The sequence below is a fragment of the Aplidium turbinatum genome, chromosome 13 (genome assembly GCF_918807975.1).
Source record: "Aplidium turbinatum chromosome 13, kaAplTurb1.1, whole genome shotgun sequence".
Taxonomy (NCBI): Eukaryota; Metazoa; Chordata; class Ascidiacea; order Aplousobranchia; family Polyclinidae; genus Aplidium; species Aplidium turbinatum.
The window spans coordinates 8,235,639-8,254,438 of record NC_137484.1 but is presented as its reverse complement, the minus strand read 5'-3'; the positions used below and the strand labels follow the sequence as shown (position 1 = coordinate 8,254,438).

The following is an 18,800-nucleotide window of genomic DNA, read 5'->3' as shown; positions in this document are numbered from 1 at the left end:
TTTTTAAATTTCTGAGAACTTTGAAACAACCAAGAGTCTAGGCCAGTGGTTTTCAAACTTTTTTGGGCCACGGCGCATGAAAGAATTTGGAATCTACCTAGGCACATTGATATACTTCGTCAATTATTTTTTCGAAATATTGCTTTTTATTAACTTTTCATCGAAACTGCTACGTTGAATAAACTATATATGAAAATAGTTAAAGCTAGTTTTACTTTACTGAACACATAAACCACTAAAATTATTTACGTTTACTGCAATGTAAAAGGTGTGCCTGCTTTTGCTCACAAATAGTCTTGATTAGGTGGGAGTGGTCTGACGATCAACCGATTGATGCAGTTAATTTCGGTTTACTGTAACACGAAAGCAGATGCTCCATTCTAAACTATTTTGACATTTCGGAACTTCGCGCTACGACTGCAACATCTAAACCACCTGATTTTGCGGCACACGTGCGACTTCCATGCTTCTACTTTTTTCTAGACCTCTGCTACGTTTGCCATATATTGTTTTTTTTTTTGTGATGGTCAGAAATAAAAAAAACTGAACTGGAACTGAATTGAAGCCTAAACATTTTCATTTTTGCAAAATCACCCATTTTTGACCTGTTAAGCCAAGAATCTGACGGTGAAAGTCTCTATTTCAACTGAATACACTTCATCTAATGCCTTACTGATCACACACAATGAAAATAAACTTTTAGATATCTGGCATTATTTTGAGAAGTGTTGGGAGGATAAAAAAGATTTAGAAACAGCATTTAGCGCCACTAGTGGTGAAAAGGGCATTTTGCTTATTTCAAGCAACCTATGCACATCTTTTGAAATTTCTCAATGGATCTAGTCTCACAGAGAGACCTTAAATTCAGTTTGACGATGACGTCAAGGTGACGTCATACTAGTCATGATGACGTCATTACGACATTTTAAACTTGTGCAATAATGGTCTATTAAAATATTAAATGGTAAGAGATTAGCTCAGTGCTCTGCTAGACAAGACACATAGAGACTTGACTGATTACCGTCGTGATGACTATGTTACAGACTGCAGGCCATCAGCTCGTTCAGAAACAATTGCATTGGCATTTCCAAAAGCAAGTAACCTATCCCTAATGAAAAAGTTTACATCACAGCTGATCGTCTTTCGATGTCAGACAATCAAACTACCGCCAGAGTCGCTGCGGTGTTGAAGGCTGGTGGTACAAACCTTGACGAACTTTAAATCTCAACATTGATCACAACAAGAGAGAAAATCAGTGATAACATTTCAGTCAAACATGCATCAACCAATTTCAAGAAGAGCGAGCACAAAAGCATTGTGTTGGTTGACAAACTCTTCATTGGATGACAAACTCTTTGAAGATATGTTGGGTTGAATGCCAGCTCAGGGCTTCAGAAACTTTGGCAGCATCAGTCTCTGAAACACTAAAATATGAAGGAAAACTTCTGAGTGTGCCAAATCTCAGAGATTCTTTTGGTGCATTTCAAGCAAAAGTATCACTAGAAAATAAACCGAATGCGGTGAAGTATTTATGGTAGAAGGAAGAGAAAAAAAGAAATGTAAATTTGGCTGGTTACAATCATTCGCTATCTCCGCTTGCAGCAGATTGCGCATCGACATGGGTTAGGCTACTTGACAGGGTTCCATGTGATTTTACGAGCTTGGCTGGTTAGAGCAATTCAAATCAAGTAAAGGAGCTTTAAGGTACATTGTGCTTTAAGGCATGTTATGCCTGAAATGTTGCTTCTAGTGCATTACTATTTGATTGTTTGATGATCAGCAGTGGTGCAAATGTATCCGTTGGCGATAATTGCTTTTGGGAATGCCAATTGAATATATTTGATTTTTAAACAGGTTTGATGCACTAGCCTATTATTATTAGCCTGCAACGATGAAAATCTAAAAAAAGCTGAACTGATGTTTAAACTCTTGTGCGCAAATTTTTAGAAAATATAATATCCAAAATCTGAACAGGTTAAAATTTATTTTTAAAATCTTACAAATTAAACATAAATAGTTTCAGCTTAACGAGTATGAACTGTGTTCACATTGAATGCATAGCTTTTAATATTATTAGCCAACATAGTTTTGATCATACGAAAACGAAAAACTAAGCAGACGTTTAACATTTTGTGTAGGCTACAAATGTTTAGAAAACCTGTCGAAAATTTGAACATGTTAAAACTTACAGTTTATTTGAAATCTTACAAAGTACCGTAAGACAAGCACAGTTTCAGCTTGGGTAAGGTAGTGGGTACGTATGAAGTTTGTTCATATTTATTGCAAATAAGTTTACTAGTTTTAAGCCACAATTGTGAACATTTAAGAAACAAAACTAAACAGAAGTTCAAAATTTTAGCATGGCTTATCTGTCAGAAATTTCAATAGGATAAAGACTATTATTAAAATCTTACAAACTCAAAGATGCACATTTTTAGATAAATACGCTAACTTTACATGCTATTAATTGATTGTAGAACATAATCTAGATTATATTAACATGCTGAAGTTTTTGCCCAAATTTTTATTAAGCTTGCACAAAAATCTGACAAATTGAAAAGTTAGGGGGTGTGGTCGCATCCCCAGCTTCTACATCTATGCTTTCTGACCAATTTAAACACCAAAACAAATGTAACTAATAACAAACACAGATCTACCAAGTCATAGCTACACCTTTGCTCGGAATGAAAGTCTAAAGCAGTACTGCAAAAAGTTGTTGCCGAAATGCAAAAGTAGGTTATATAATCTGTGTTCCCCCTCCCCCTATCCCTGAGATAGTGGGCTCCGGTGCCCGGTTCTTTTAACCTCCTGACACAGCACTTATCATAACCACGTTAAATCACAAACAAAATAGCACTGCTTTCAAACAAATTCAACCATTGCATTTTTTTTTTTCGGAATTGTATACTTGAATTGCATAAAGTTAATACTAGCATTGCTGCAAATTTCCATCATGTGGTTCGACGTCACGTACTGACAAGGATTTCGACAAGTATGGGACGTTTAACATCGGCAATAACACGCTGTTTTAAACAAAGATATTTTCTGGGTTCACTAAATTTCCTATAAAAATGCTACTCAGCATGATTGGTAGTTTGAAGCTCCTCAATAAAAAGTAGCCGTCTATTGCAACGAAGCAACAAATCAGTTGATGCGATTCCTTATCACAATATCAGATCAATGGTATTGAAAATTTTGCTTGCTGGACTATCAACCCGAAAAAAAACGTTCATTAATTTTTTGCATAAACACTGAAAACATACTATTTCTCATAAATGTATTTTGGTTGACAGGAATTTATTTCCATTATGATAAGCGTATAGTGCAATATATACCAGCAATATAGTTTATGCGTTTCAAGTGATTTCTTAAACAATATTGCATAGTTGAGTTGATTGCAAATGGCATTGCACAATCTTTCTGAGGTTTTTCAAATTTTGGGGCTCGTTTGGGCTACTCTGCTTCTAAACAGACAAGCTTGAGAATAGCCGTATAGTAAAATAGTAATTGTGCTGAAAATTTGAATAACATCTGTTAACGGTGTCATGCTGTTTATCTGAGTCATGGCAAAAAACTAAAAATTCAATACCCTAGTTTCAAACGTTAAAGATTGATACGATATGTTTCTCGGCAGCGGATTGTAGCCAAAATTGACAACCATAGACACTTGTGTCATCAGTGACGCCGGCTCATCAGTATCGCACCACTAATCATTGCCATTAAATAATTTGAATGGCTAGAGTGGAGGCTACACCCTTATGATTATCGAATCGCAATTGCTCGCTATCCTGGTGAGTAGGTACTGAGCCTTGTGCTGCAAGGAAGAACGATTTTTTCTACATATTTGATAGGTAGTTAACCTACCAATCTTTTTTAACACTGACGTGGGTTATACATCTGGTTATAAAAACAAGTCAAAGAGTTACTTTTAAACTTCAGTTTTACTGTAGACCATTTTTTTTCTAAATCTGCTTGTAAATTCCGGAATTGCTGTTTATACAAAGAATCTTCTGAACCATTGTACGACTGTTACAAGTAGCACAGCCAATCCAATAGAACTTTTAATTGCAACAGCAGCCTGGCCTGGTGTTTCAGTATCATCGGCATCATCCGTTGTATCATCGGCATCATCCGTTGTATCTTCGATATCACCAGTTGTATCTTCGATATCACCAGTTGTATCATCGATGGTCCTACAAGAAAAATAAGTTGTAGGCCTATCCTCACGAGTTATTAATATTAATCACATTAAGGTTGCTCAGTCAGTTAGATGGAGGCCTATCGTCAAGCTTAAAGTGTTATTGTTGTGAATCGTTCCATCTACCATGTGTTTCTGAATAGAGAGCTGTCTTTAAGTGCGTTGCTCAAGAGCACAACCTGAGAGTCGAACCTGCGACGCTTGATCTTGCGATTTTTTCGTGCGCTTACCCAACTGAGCTTTCAAAGCGGATTCATCGAAATTGGAAAGTGCAGCAAGACATTAATATTATTACTGGTTACAGCCACTGTCTTGAAATTGTTCGTTTGCTGGCCAAATGCTAAGGATAAAAAGGTAGAAAAATCAAGTAGCTAACAACTTCTATGAGGCATTTCAATTCACGGACTTAAATTTGTATTTGAGCGCATAAAATGTCTACTGAAGTTCAAAACAGAATGTTCCTTTTTGGACAATTTCTAAAAAATTAAATTTGAGAAAGTTTAACGACTCTTCTGATATTGCTGTGGTTAAATACTTCTTTTATAAGCCTACCCTTTAGTGCTCTGAACGTCAGGTTTAACTGGTTCAGTTGGAACAACAACAGGGGGGCGAGGTGGTGGCGTTGGGAGACCAAGTATTGGAAAAGATGGCATTCTCACATAAAATGTTTCCAGTTCTCGAACCACAGTGGCGCTAAAAATACAAATTCTTTATTACAAGACAATACATAACAACTCAAAGTATAGTGAAATAAATAGGTTTTGGTAAATTACTTTGATTGTTATAGGCTATAGTGGAAAATTCATACTATAAACCTCGCGTTTTGATTATGTGACAAAGATTATAATATTACAATTTTGAGCGTCGACTAATTTGAATCCTTGTATTTTACTTAAAAAGTAAATCAAGTAGCCAGGTCGCTTTACAGCATATTTTCAAATTAAAGCTTAACGAAAAATAAATGTCAAAGTACATTGAGGGTGTAATGTACATTTCCTTCGCCATAATTTGGTTGAAAGTTATTTGCTGCTATTGTGAACCTAAAACAACCTTTCAAATATGGAGGTTTATCATTTATTATTTGTCGAGCCAATTTCATTTTAAGGAGTTGTGATCAAATATTTGATTGTAGCCACAATAGCAGATTAGCAGCGTGATTCGTTAGCCATGCCAATTGTTTTGAAATAATTTCAGCATTATCAAAAAATTTGGTTTTGAATCAAATACCTCGTCTGTAAATATTCCACAATAAAGTGAAAAAACACCAATGCAACTAATATTCTGCAGAAAATTTTAAATTTTTTGTAGATAAAGCAGGTGGGTAAAGTAGGTAAAGCAGGTGGGATGGCGCAGCGAATAAGGCGCTCGCTTTCCAATCATGCAATCCTGGTTCGACACCCGGCTTATGCTGATTGTTGAAAATCACCGCTCACCTCTACCCAGGGTGTAATAAACTGGGTGGACGTAGTTGCTAAATGGAAGGCAGCCTAGAGAAAGGAACTGGCCACCCTACCCTCGTTAGTGCCGAAGGTTTATTATAATGAGAACCTTATCTACTCATCCCCGATGCTTACATCAAGTATGGGACTCACCTTTACCTTAAATTTGTTGTAATGGGAATTAAAGATTTAGTTTAAAAACTAGGCCTATAGGCTGCATTTCTTTTAAGAATTGAAGATGTACAAAAAGTTTCTTTAGGCTACTAACTGAATGACAACTTACCAGTGAGGTAGCCACCTGGGGCTTGAAAGAGCAATCGTCCCCCAAAAAATTTATCTTTATCTCCAAAAAAATATGTTTTAATACTATTGCAACTTTTTAATGAATGCATGACATGTTAAGTGACGTTCCAGAAATTTTTCCTTTCATTTAATAGCCAAATACACTCTTTATTTCAAATATTTCAATTACAAAAATATTTTACCCCTCAACAATTGTTTTGCTTCCCTAAAATTTTCTTTCTAGCTACTTCACAGCAACTTACTATATGACGTAATTAACGGGTATCACAGAGCTTGGGGCAGTCCAAATAAATTCAGCAGGAGCATTTTTGTCAATTCGATTGGCGTGAGTCATCGTCCCAGCAGCATTCCCATGGCATTCAAGCAGCCTGAAATTGACATCGTTTGGAGTATCCCATGTCCCCAGTGAATCTCCATCAATTGAAGCGCGAGCTTGCAGCATTAAACCTCGAAATGGAGTTCCATTACTCGACACAGTAACTGTCAAATGAATAATTAGATAGTTGAAAACTTACAGACAACTTTATACACATTAAAGTAACATTGGAAATGTTGTAGTTTGTTCAAATGACGCAGCTAACGGTTTTTATGCAAAGAAAGTTTAAATGAATAAGAACTTTTGAAGTCACTGAAGCTTAAAACGATAAGTTTAGGGCCGTGTGAGCACCACCTCGCGCCCCCCTATCACAAAATTCACACTAGTGAGCCCTTATTTTTAGTGACGATGCTTTAAATGTTTATCAAACCTTGGCTTGTGAATTCGAATCAAAAACTTCAAACTTTGACTCCACAATCTTTCAGGACTCTACATTGTCTTTGACTCCATAACCATGAAAAGGGCTATGGAGTTTAACTAAAAAAAAATAGAAGGCCTACATTCATTACTAACAGGACAAAATTTTCCAAATTAAAACAGCCTTTACACTACGAGTCATAGACACCTTGAATAGAAGGACTCGTAACTCGCAATCTCGGGTTTTTAAACTTGGGTCCCTGTCACAATCAATGTGCGAGGTCTTGCGACGGGCTGCTTGTGTCTTCAACGAGCGTGTTGTTTTGATTGTAAAATTCTTATGCTATAGGTTATTATCGATTATTGACCTGAAGTAACCTTTGATTGCAGGTCTCTATTATGTATTGTGTTTCCAGAGCATTCGGGACATTCTTTCAGGACAAATCTGGAATGTACTGTTGTTTTTCACAATTGCCGAGTGACGTTTGTCATGACGTCAGAAGGATGTTTACCGGTAGATCTGTGATTGCGAAATCTTTATTATGTAACGTGTTTTCTACAACCTTCGGCCCTACGTGACAATCTCGAAGCTTCTTTAAACCTGCTATAAATAGTGGTGTAATTTGCGTAATGGATTATTATGATGATTTTATTGAGTTGATTATTATGAGTTGATTATGAGAGTTGTGTTATGAGTTGTGGATTGGTAGTTGATGCAGAAATTATTGTTGATTGAGAGTTGAAGTAATCGAATACAAGTAGATGAGAATTGGTGCTGATATAAATTGTGTTTGAAATTAGAGTTATTTGAGAAGCCGTTCGTTAAAGTCCTTCAAGACGTTAGATTATCATTCCACTAGTAGAATTATTCGACATTCAATTGACTGCTTTTCGGTTTAACCCATTAAACTACGTCATTGAACCTTTCCAAGTCTTTTTCCTGGTAAGAAATAGAAAGAAAACGTGACATTCTGGGGGCTCGTCCGGTTTAAAAGATTTAAACCGAAAAACGGATAAAAATAAAACCGAAGAATACCAAAAGATGTATTGAAAGAATAATAAATTAACAACAAGCTGTCAAAATGGCGGATACCGTCAAACATGAGATGATTGAAGACTTACGGAGCATGGCTGAACGAATGGGGCTGAGTGACAATGAAAAGTCTCAGTTTGTGATGGAAGAGTATCACAAGATAATGGCCCAAAAAGCTCAGCGAGAAGCTGACGAAAGAGAAGATAGAAGAGCTGCTCGTGAAATAAGGAAAGCAGAACTTGAAGCTGAAGAAAAGCGAGCACAACTTGAAGCTGAAGAGAAGCGAGCACAACTTGAAGCTGAAGTAGAGGAGAAGCGGGCGCAGCGCGAAGCCGAAGAGAAGCGGGCACAGCGCGAAGCAGAAGCCGAAGAGAATCGGGCGCAACGCGAAGCAGAAGAAACAAGAGCGCAATATGAATTGGAAAAGTTAAAACTTGAATTAGAAAGACAAAAGCTGGACATTGGTGAGCGATCTAATTCTACTAATGATAATGCTCGAGATGTTATTGTGGCCCAAGTTAGACGTCCAGATTTGCCATCATTTGTTGAAGAAAAAGATGAGTTGGATAGTTATTTGTTAAGATTTGAAAGATATGTTACAATAGCCAAATTGGAGAAGTCGACGTGGGCTACCCAGCTAAGCATGTTATTATCGGGACAAGCTCATGATGTATATTCAAGACTTTCGCAAGAAGAGGCCGTGAACTACGACAGATTGAAGTTAGCTCTGTTAAAGCGATACAATTTTACCGAGCATGGATACCGTCAAAGATTCCGTGAGGCAAAGCCTGAACAACACGAAAGCCCAGGTCAATTTATTGAACGTTTAAGAAACCTTTTGTTAAAATGGTTTGAACTTTCGGGGGCCGAACAATCATTGGACGGATTGGCAAACCTTATAGTTAAGGAACAATTCACAGATTCTTGTTCAAACGATCTGTCTGTTTATTTAATGGAGAGAAGTCCGAAGACTCTAGAAGACATAGCCAGTGTGGCGGAACAATACTTAGTTGCTCATGATGAGAAGTTGTCGACCGAAGAGACGTTGTCATGCGATAATGACGAGGAGCAAACAAATAATTTTAAAGGAGGTGCGGTTCCAAGAGAAGTACGTTGTTTTAATTGTAATGGTTTAGGTCATAAATCTGTTAACTGCCGGAAGAAGACTAACAGAAATCATCAGGAGTCGAGAAAGTGGTGCAATCGTTGCAATAGGCAAGGACACGAAGCGAAGGAATGCAAGGACAAGTCGTTTTCTCTTTCCAATCAGTCTGGAAAGAATGAGAAAAACACAGAGGACGTTTATCGATGAGGTTGTGCGTTAATGATTCCTGAACCCACGCTTGAGGAGGAGAAACCGGATGAAGATGTTTGCGAAAAAAATAATACCTGAAGATTACCTGCCAGTCGTAGATGGAAAAGTTGGAAACAAAAAGGTAAAAGTTTTACGTGATTCTGGTTCTACGGGTATAATGGTGAGGAGAGATTTGGTTAAAGACAGTCAGTTAACGGGAAAAACTGGAATTGTGATGTCGATAAATAACACTTCAATCCAAGGACCGTTAGCGAAGATATACATCGAAACTCCGTATTGTAGTGGGACTGTGAAAGCGTTATGTTTACAAAACTCTTTAGTTGATCGTATAATCGGAAATGTTATTGAGAGAAATTCTGAAGTTACTTGTTATTCTTGTGGCAAGAATGGTCACTTTGCTCGAGATTGTTCTGCAGATAATCAGCGACGATTTTACGATCACGGATACTACAATCGAGGAAAGGAGGCAGGCGACGACCATTTGGAGTTTGCTATAGATGCGGTAGACGCGGACACTTCGCCAGGGAGTGCGTTGCTGACGGCAGACATTCGGAAAACAGACGTTGCCGTGACAACCACTGCTACCGATGTGGGGAGATTGGACACATAGCCAGGAGCTGCTCTTTTGATGAAAAGGCTTGCTACAATTGTCACAGAGAAGGTCATCTGGCCAAGGGCTGTCCGGAGAGGAGGTGTTTCCGATGTATGAAGATGGGTCATCTTGCTCGCCGGTGCACTGAAGTTGTTGAGGACGTTGAGAACTTTCACAGTAAACGTAATGACCATTGTTTTGAGAAACGCTGTCGTTGGTAGATCATGCAACGATGGACTAATAAGACTGTTTTATTGAGTAATTAATTATTTTGTAGTGTGTTTTGTATTGATTGTGTTGTTATAGTGCTTGCAACAATATTCTAAGGGGGGGCGTATGTCACAATCAATGTGCGAGGTCTTGCGACGGGCTGCTTGTGTCTTCGACGAGCGTGTTGTTTTGATTGTAAAATTCTTATGCTATAGGTTATTAACGATTATTGACCTGAAGTAACCTTTGATTGCAGGTCTCTATTATGTAATGTGTTTCCAGAGCATTCGGGACATTCTTTCAGGACAAATCTGGAATGTACTGTTGTTTTTCACAATTGCCGAGTGACGTTTGTCATGACGTCAGAAGGATGTTTACCGGTAGATCTGTGATTGCGAAATCTTTATTATGTAACGTGTTTTCTACAACCTTCGGACCTACGTGACAATCTCGAAGCTTCTTCAAACCTGCTATAAATAGTGGTGTAATTTGCGTAATGGATTATTATGATGATTTTATTGAGTTGATTATTATGAGTTGATTATGAGAGTTGTGTTATGAGTTGTGGATTGGTAGTTGATGCAGAAATTATTGTTGATTGAGAGTTGAAGTAATCGAATACAAGTAGATGAGAATTGGTGCTGATATAAATTGTGTTTGAAATTAGAGTTATTTGAGAAGCCGTTCGTTAAAGTCCTTCAAGACGTTAGATTATCATTCCACTAGTAGAATTATTCGACATTCAATTGACTGCTTTTCGGTTTAACCCATTAAACTACGTCATTGAACCTTTCCAAGTCTTTTTCCTGGTAAGAGATAGAAAGAAATCGTGACAGTCCCAAAATCTTAAGACTACTATGCGTAATTTGCGCAAACTGCGCATACCTGACTATGACTTACTGTAGGCTACTATGGCTAACTGTTGCTAAATCTATCGAAAATATCCACAACAATTGCAGTTAACGAGCAAGCAATGTTTGCCAATGAATTGCAGCACAAATAAATAGTTTGTGATGAAACAGTTGAATTAAGAAGTTGGTCAGCTGCGTAACGAAGTTTGAAACCGTCGAAAGCATGACAAAGAAATGTGAATTGCAACTACAGTAATTGCAACGCTTTTCACAAATTGCAACTGAGCACAATAAAGAACTCTCCTTCATGAAAGAGGCAAAAATGCATGTTGCACGCTGGCGTAATATTGAAGCACTCTACAATGAAGATAGTAAAACAGCATCGGTTTAACAAAGGTAGGGATTGTAGATCATAGGGATGCGAAACTTCATCCGCTTTTGGCTTATCCGCAACAGTAGAAGGGTTACGTTTTTTTGCAATTTACAAAATATTTTACTTTTTATGGGTTACATAAGAAGAGTGAAGTTGGTTTTAAAGTAATTTAAGGTTTTTAGTTGAAAGCAATCCAGCAGTAAAGCGTAAAAAAAATGTCAAATTGGCAATTGACCCTTCTAATGTTGAAGGAACAACGGAGTTGCGCGTCCCGTAATGTACCGTCCCTAAACAAAGGTCACATACACAGCTGTGTAAGCCTATCCCAAGCCTTTGCGGAAAAAAGTGTTCCTTTTGTTTGACAGATTTTTCACGAAAAGACTGTGGCTGCCCTTTCCACTTTGAAAAAGCTACTCGATTTTGTAGTGATGACACTATCATTTTTGTGAATAGGGCCCACAAGAGGGGAGACAACCGGTGCATTGCACCGGGGCCCGGTGAGTTTAAGGGGGCCCGACAAAATGTCTAAATTCACGTGCTAAAAAGATCGATTTTAACAATTTTGCATAAAGTATAGTTTAATAGTAGTTTGATCCGTATGTCGATTATGCCCCTTCATGGGTATGCCCTTTTTTAAAACTGCAGAATTTTCAATTTTTTTAGTTCTGGGAGCCCGACGAAATGTTTAAATTTGCGTGCTCAGGTCAATTTAGCATCAAATATTGTTTTTTTTATATTAGTTTTGTATTTCGATTGGGCCTTCTCATGGGTAGTAGGGTGACCCAAAAAAAACTAAATTTTGATTTTTAACTGTTTGAAGGTTGGGGGGGGGCTGTCAATTCAACTTTTTTGCATCAACAGTTGTATCTCTAAAACCACTGAGGCTGCGACTATGAGATTTCTTGACTTTTCCTAACTTTCATTCACCTCTATTGAGCTGAAATTTTGAGCGAATAAAGGTTATAAATTGAGAGATATAAGGCATTTCTCAGCACATCCTCTGAAATATTTCATATTCTATTGTTCAAAATTTTCCCACCAGCTGGATGAAAGTAATTAATTTGGCCCATGTCTCGTTAATCCTAACTGCTTCACAGCGTGAAGGAAATTGACAGTATGCGTGGACCTTTTGTTCTCACCACGGCTTATAAGCGACGTCGATACAAGAAAAGCTTCAACTTTGATACGATGAGTTACCGTCGCTTGCGGTTGAAATTGCGTAAAATTAAACATAAGACTTGGTGCCAATGCATCTAGAGCGAGAATAGTTTTTCGCAGACAATTATGTCCTTTCAATCAAACAAAGCATAGGCTACAACGTTATTGCCTACTATAGAAGCTGCTCTGTAACATATTATGATTTTGGTTTCAAATCTTTCCTTTTGTCCGACACACTATCAAAAGCAGAAAAGGCGTCGATGTTCCCAAAGCTTCTCACATATACTTGTAAACATTTATTTCCAAGTCGACATGTAAAGATTTGAAATGCAATACGCTTCTCATTTGTGTAGGATAAACCAGAACATCACGCTTTTGTGAAAAGGACGATCGTTCCACCACGTTTATACGTGATGCAGCTTAGTTGAATCAATATATTCGAGGCTTCTTGTACCAGGTTCACTGTCACTGATAAACTAAACCGCGATGCAGTACCTCGCAAAGCAATTGTAGCGTAACATTTCCATGTGCTATAACTCGTCATAAATTGTGAAAACTTGTGTATTTACTTGTCAAGTTGTCTCATGTGAAATATAAGTTTGCATAGCAATGTCACAATGAAATCTTATCTCCGTTTACCAAACTAAAGATATGAACTTATGCGACGTCTTGCAACGTTGAATCGACGGAAAGGCGGGTAACTGCCAAACTGAACTGAGAATGCATGAAAGAAATCGTTTATTATCGAATGGACGTGACGTCAGAAAACGATGAATCGACATAGGCTAGCGGCGAGAGATATTTTAGTTAGATAATGACACGCGGCAGCGCGTTTACATTGAATAAAAATACTTTTATTTTATCCATTTCTATTTCCATTCTTCCTAGTTTCGTCTCACAATAACAAACAAATGAAGTTACGCATATTTACTAAATTATTCAATAAACAATAATGCATCATCCAGCATTATGTCAGCGCTGATTGACTAGACATATTCACGAGTTGTGTGAGAATTGTATTCGATTAATCGCATTATTTATTGTAGGTATCACCTGCAAAAATTCAAGTAATTGCAGACTCTGCCTTCATAAGTGTAGTTTAGAAGTAGCCATCTCATATTGAGCCAATCCAATCAATGTAAAATAGAACGCTTTTACTTGATAGCGCGTGTGATATATAGGTTTTATCTTACAACTACTTTCAGTTACATTGAAAGTGAATGAGTAAGCATTATGCAGTCTGTGACAAGGACTGGAAATGTATAATCAGAAAATATAATATCATAAAGTATATTGCGTTATGTACATCCAGTAATTTTTATGAACATGGTATCATTTTGCAGGCAGGCGTTTTTATAGAGATACAAACTTATTCCATAGTTTGATTTATGGCACTTATCCAACTGTTTCATAATGCGAATAGCTGTTTTAGTTGAATTCAGAAAAAAATATAACTTATAACCGCAGACAGATGGAACTTTTTTCATGCTTTAGGCAATCGGCAGTACGGTGAACTATAGTGGTACATAACATAACCCATATGCGGGGTAATCGCAAGGGTCAACCCAAGTAATGGAAAGGTTCTTTTTGAATTATGGTGATGGAATTCTTGTAATGCTATTGAACTTCATCTTTTTATGAAAAACTTATATTGTTTGCATTTGCAAGAAATATCAAACTTTTGGATTTTTTTTATCACTGAACTGTCCGTTAGTAGAATGTTTCTTTATTACCTTAGTTAGGCATATTGGTAAGTCAGGAAAGTATTTGTTGATGTGACATATGAGGATATTGTAAGAGACCGAGTTATTTTGTAAATAGTATTTGATTTTTGGACACCATCAAAATTTTCTCACAATACACAAATGCGCATCGAGATATAGTGCTCACAGTTTGGAAAAGTTAGATTGTGATAATTACATCTTGCCTGAGTAGGCCTACAGCAAGGGACAATCAAAATAGATGAAACCGCATTCATGGTAATATAGACGTTTTGCAAACTGCTCTTTTCGTTTTCAATATAATAACAAGAATGACAGCTTATTTTCACTAAACATATAAACAAATATCAAAAATTATGCATGAACAGCGCACCTATATTTTTCGGTTTAGGTTCAACAATGCATTCTAGCCGTCAAAATGATGGAATATTTGGTAATTTTGTTGAGACATACCATTGCCCAATCGTTGAATTTACATCAGAGATAATTTTATTAGATAGATTATCAGTTTCATGCACATGGTTTCATTCAGCGTTATAATGTTGTTTTTCAAGCCACGTGGCGTTCATGGTCATAACGCAACATTGCAGAAACAGCCAATATTGATACCAGTTAGGCCTACTAATTATTACGCCGCTTTCGTCGAATCTACGTCGCTAAACGACGATGTAGTTTATCATAAACGTGAAGCATTGCTCAAAAAGCTAATCTGAATCACCATAGATAACCATAGCATTCATATAGTTTCATCATCAGTAAATATGTAAAGTGCACTTCACAATTTTTAACAACGGTCTGACAATTTATTATATTGCAAAGTTTTGATTTATTCTCGATTTTTATAATTCTGTGTAACAGTTTTTTTCTAACTAGTTTCTATGGGACTAACAATTTGTTTCATTATACATTTTCTTTAGTATTTCAACGCCATTATTAAAAAAATTACGTCCTTTTCACTTTTAAATAAAACATGGCAAGGCAAGGATTCAGTGCTGAAGAAATATTGCAACATGTTTTACTGGATTCTGACGACGAAAGCCAGGCGGATGATTTGGAGGATTTATGGCACTCCGATTCAGATGAAGAAGCGGATTCTTCTCCGTCAACTTCCGCAACAGCGATTCCGATCGAGATTGACGACCAGTTACCTTCCATGGGCGATGTTCAACCGGAGTTTGCGCCATCAGGACGGATTATAACATCGAAAAGACTGGTGAACAGTATAGATTCCTATCTCGACATGAACAACTACGATGCTGTTGAGGTTTCCTGACACACTGAAGTCTTATACAACTTTTGTAGAAAAGCCAAAGAACAGACAAGAGGGCGGCGTCAGCATTACTTGGTCTAATGCGAGACCGGTGCACAATGGGAGAAGGGGCCGGGCTAACATTATATCTGACCCGATTGGTGTTAGAGGAGAAGCCAAAGAAGCCAAGACCCCTCGGCAAGCATGGGAACTATTTTTTTCTTTAAACATTTTGAACATTATTGTTCAAGAAACAAATAGAAAAATTGCCACACTCATTTCTCAATTGCCAGAGAGAATTTTAGATGACAGCAGGTACTGCTATTTTGGCCCAACCAACAACGAGGAGATGCTGGCCTTTGTTGAATTGGAGTATTTTCGGGGGCTTTTAGGACAGGCTGGTCATTCCACGGATGTATTGTTCAATCAACTGCAAGGACATCCCGTGTTTAGTGCAACAATGAGCAAGAACCGCTTTAAATTTTTATTTTCGAACATTTCGTTCGACGACCAAAATACTAGGCCGCAACGTTGGAAGAATGACCGGTTGGCCGCATTTCGAGTCGTTTTCGAAATGTTTAACGAAAACTGCGGCAAACATGTCATTCCAGGTGACTACTTGTCGTTGGACAAAACGCTATACCCCATGAGGACACAAATTGCCTTCAAGCAATATAATCCAAACAAGCCTGCGAAATATGGCCTTCTGTTCAAGTCGGTAAACGCCAGCAGATTCCCATACACATTTGCGGCATCGGTCTATTCAGGTAAACCGAAGGAAGAGCCATTTAATTTTTACGTTCGTGGAACAGAAGAACTGGTAAAAGGAATGGTGATGAGCCTGGAACAACACGGTGACCTTCAAGGTCGGAATATTTTGTATGACCGCTTTTACACCTCCATACCACTCGCGCAGTGGTTGCTTGACAGGGGTATAACGTCAGCTGGAACCCTCAACGCTATACGTAGAGGAATACCCCTGGAAGTGAAGCAAGTGAGTGGTAGGGAGAAATCTTCGTACGAAATTTATTGGCAGACGAGTGAGGCTGATCTCAGCCTACATTCTTATGTAGTAAAAACGAAGAATTCTGGCATGCGGAATGTGTTGATGTTGACGACCATGCAACCTCTATTGGGGATTACCAAGGATGACGGCAAAAAGAAGCCAGGCTTGTATAAGCTTTACGACTTCACAAAGGGTGGCACCGATATCATCGACCAAAGGATGGGTTGGTTCATTCACGTGCAAAGCGAAGTCCCCACGGTGGACAACTACTGCGTTTGCTTATTGAGAAGGTGCCAAAGCCACAAAAAATAAACTACCAAAAAACCGTGGCCAATGTCAATGCTGTGAAAAGCCTTTATGCCCTGCACATTCCATACGAGTATGTCAAGTTTGCTTTTGCGCAGAATAAACTATTTGAATGATTGCGGTTTTATAAACTTTGGCTTCAACCACAGCCTAAATAAAACGCGGAGCTCAATGAGAGATTTTCCTTTTTTCCTTTTATTAGACAGATAGCTATTTTTACGTTGATTCAACATATCAAGACGTTGAATACTTGTAAACATGTGCGGTTTTGCAATTAGATTGCTTATCAAAATCATCTATCCTTTTTTGTATAAAAAGTGGGTCATAAAACTAATCGTAATACTCGATGTAAAATTCAGCATTTTTATATGCTGAAACAGTATTGTATTCATATTTTATAAATCCATTTTCTATTTAGAAAATATCAATATAATGCGGTTTGAGCATAGCTGAATTTTAGCACGGATACAACGACTGATTTTATGACTTTTATACAAACAAGGACAGAAGAGAAGTAATCTAATTGCAAACCCGCGCATGTTTACATCGTCTTGCAATGTTGAATCCACGTCGAAATGATTGTATTAGCGTTGTATTCAATTTCTCGTATTATCGAACTGTAAATGTGCAGCCACTTGTAATTTCAATGTGCCTCATTGCATATTCTTAAATATTTCTGAATTTGTGTGTACATAACCTGACAGAACACAGGTTGCTTTACCATTGAATCAAGTTGAAAAACGTTGCTGCAAGAGCCTTGTGCCAATTGCTGCAGTCCGGTATTGCTGTAACCAAATCAAAATACTTATCAATATTTTGCTGCCAAACTGACATTTTTATCGCATAAACGCCCATTAGGCAAAAAAAAAAAGGCAGCTAATTCTTTGTAAAGTATTTCTCCAGGTTCACAATGATTTGACGCATAATAAATACTACTTTGAATAAATCTAAATATTGTTTGGATTTTAGTGTGTGGCATATGAATCTTAGAGAGCTTATTGAATCCACAAGAAAATGACCCGAGGCATTACAGATTTTCCTTTTGATGAAAAGCGTTGTGACGTTCTGTTAATTAATGAACCGTAACTGTTTTATTTTGAATTTCTTTCTGACTTCTGTTTATGTAAAGCACCATCGACTTTATCGGGTAATCTTACTCCTAGTACTAGCCTTGTATGTAGCCGAGTTCACATTGAACTTACATTGAGAGACGCTGTTGCAACTACAATACATTGCATTTAAACCGCTTTTTTTGTTGCATGATCTTCCATTCGTTTCGTGGATTACATAATAGTATTTGATAAACGCCACCCTGCTTCTTCAGCTGGTCTACATTTGTTAATAAAGCGTAGGAGTTGCTGTTCTTGGAACCGAGGTCACAAGATCATAATCCAAATTGGTGTGACACGCGTTCAGAAATCTCATTACTGCATGTAATTGATGAAGCATTGTTCTTTTAGTCAAGAAGCGAGCTTTATTTTGAGCGTGGGAAAAGTTATTATTTTGCATGAAAAATATAGATTCAAATTGAGATTATGTAAAAAAAATTTAATCACAACATGGCAATGCATGTTCTTCATTACTCTACCAAAACATAATGTGTAAACTCACGCTACAATTGCTTTAATCGCAAAATAATCCAAAAGTCATAAGTCACCTCAACATTTCAACGTCTATGAGCAGTTCTAAAATTCACATAGGTTTAATTTTCGGATATGCTCAGCGTGAATAATTTTACAAAGTGAATCCCAAAGTTTGAAGCCGTACCTTAAAAAATAACAGAGATATCACTCCTAAAGCATAAGAAGAATCGACAGCCCCCCCCCCCAAACTGAGCAAGACTCCAGGGAGCCCAACCTCGTAAGGGTTAAGCTTTTTCTTGTTTAGACCTCTGCATTATAGTCTAAAATGACACCTTGCCAAGTTTTGTTGAGATTGGTCCACATTTGACGCCCTAGCAGTGGGCCGGTACCCCCCGCCGGGTCAAAATCGGCCAATCTGGCTGTATCTCAGCAACCGGTAGGCCTAGAATGCTCAAACTTGGCTTTGAAGAAGCAGAATGCATGGTTTCCCATCTAACTTCTAGAGGGTTTTGGGGTCTAAACCATTTAGTTTAGGAAAAAAATGCAAAAAACACATTTTTGACCAAATGTGCACCCCACAAACGTGTATTGTTCAACTTTTAGTTTAGTATACAACACTAATTGACTAATCACACAAAATTTAAAATACAAGCAACTTTTGTTTAATCATAGACAAGCTTTATTGCTTTTGCACTTTGGTTTACCACTTAACTTTCAACCACTGACCACA

The 18,800-nt window shown here is 37.6% G+C and overlaps 1 protein-coding gene across 1 annotated transcript in view; it reads right to left on the bottom strand.

Moving 5' to 3' along the window:
- Positions 1 to 2,863: 2,863 nt before the first annotated feature.
- The window catches only part of LOC145782558 (putative defense protein 3), a 41,557-nt gene continuing 25,620 nt past the window's right edge, over positions 2,864 to 18,800 (bottom strand). Inside the window, exons 3-5 of the mRNA XM_082594364.1 lie at positions 6,183 to 6,420; positions 4,751 to 4,891; positions 2,864 to 4,193 (exon numbers count right to left, since the gene is read on the bottom strand). Coding sequence (XP_082450490.1) covers positions 3,995 to 4,193; positions 4,751 to 4,891; positions 6,183 to 6,420 — 578 coding nt within the window. The 3' untranslated portion in view covers positions 2,864 to 3,994. The remainder of the gene's footprint in view (positions 4,194 to 4,750; positions 4,892 to 6,182; positions 6,421 to 18,800) is intronic.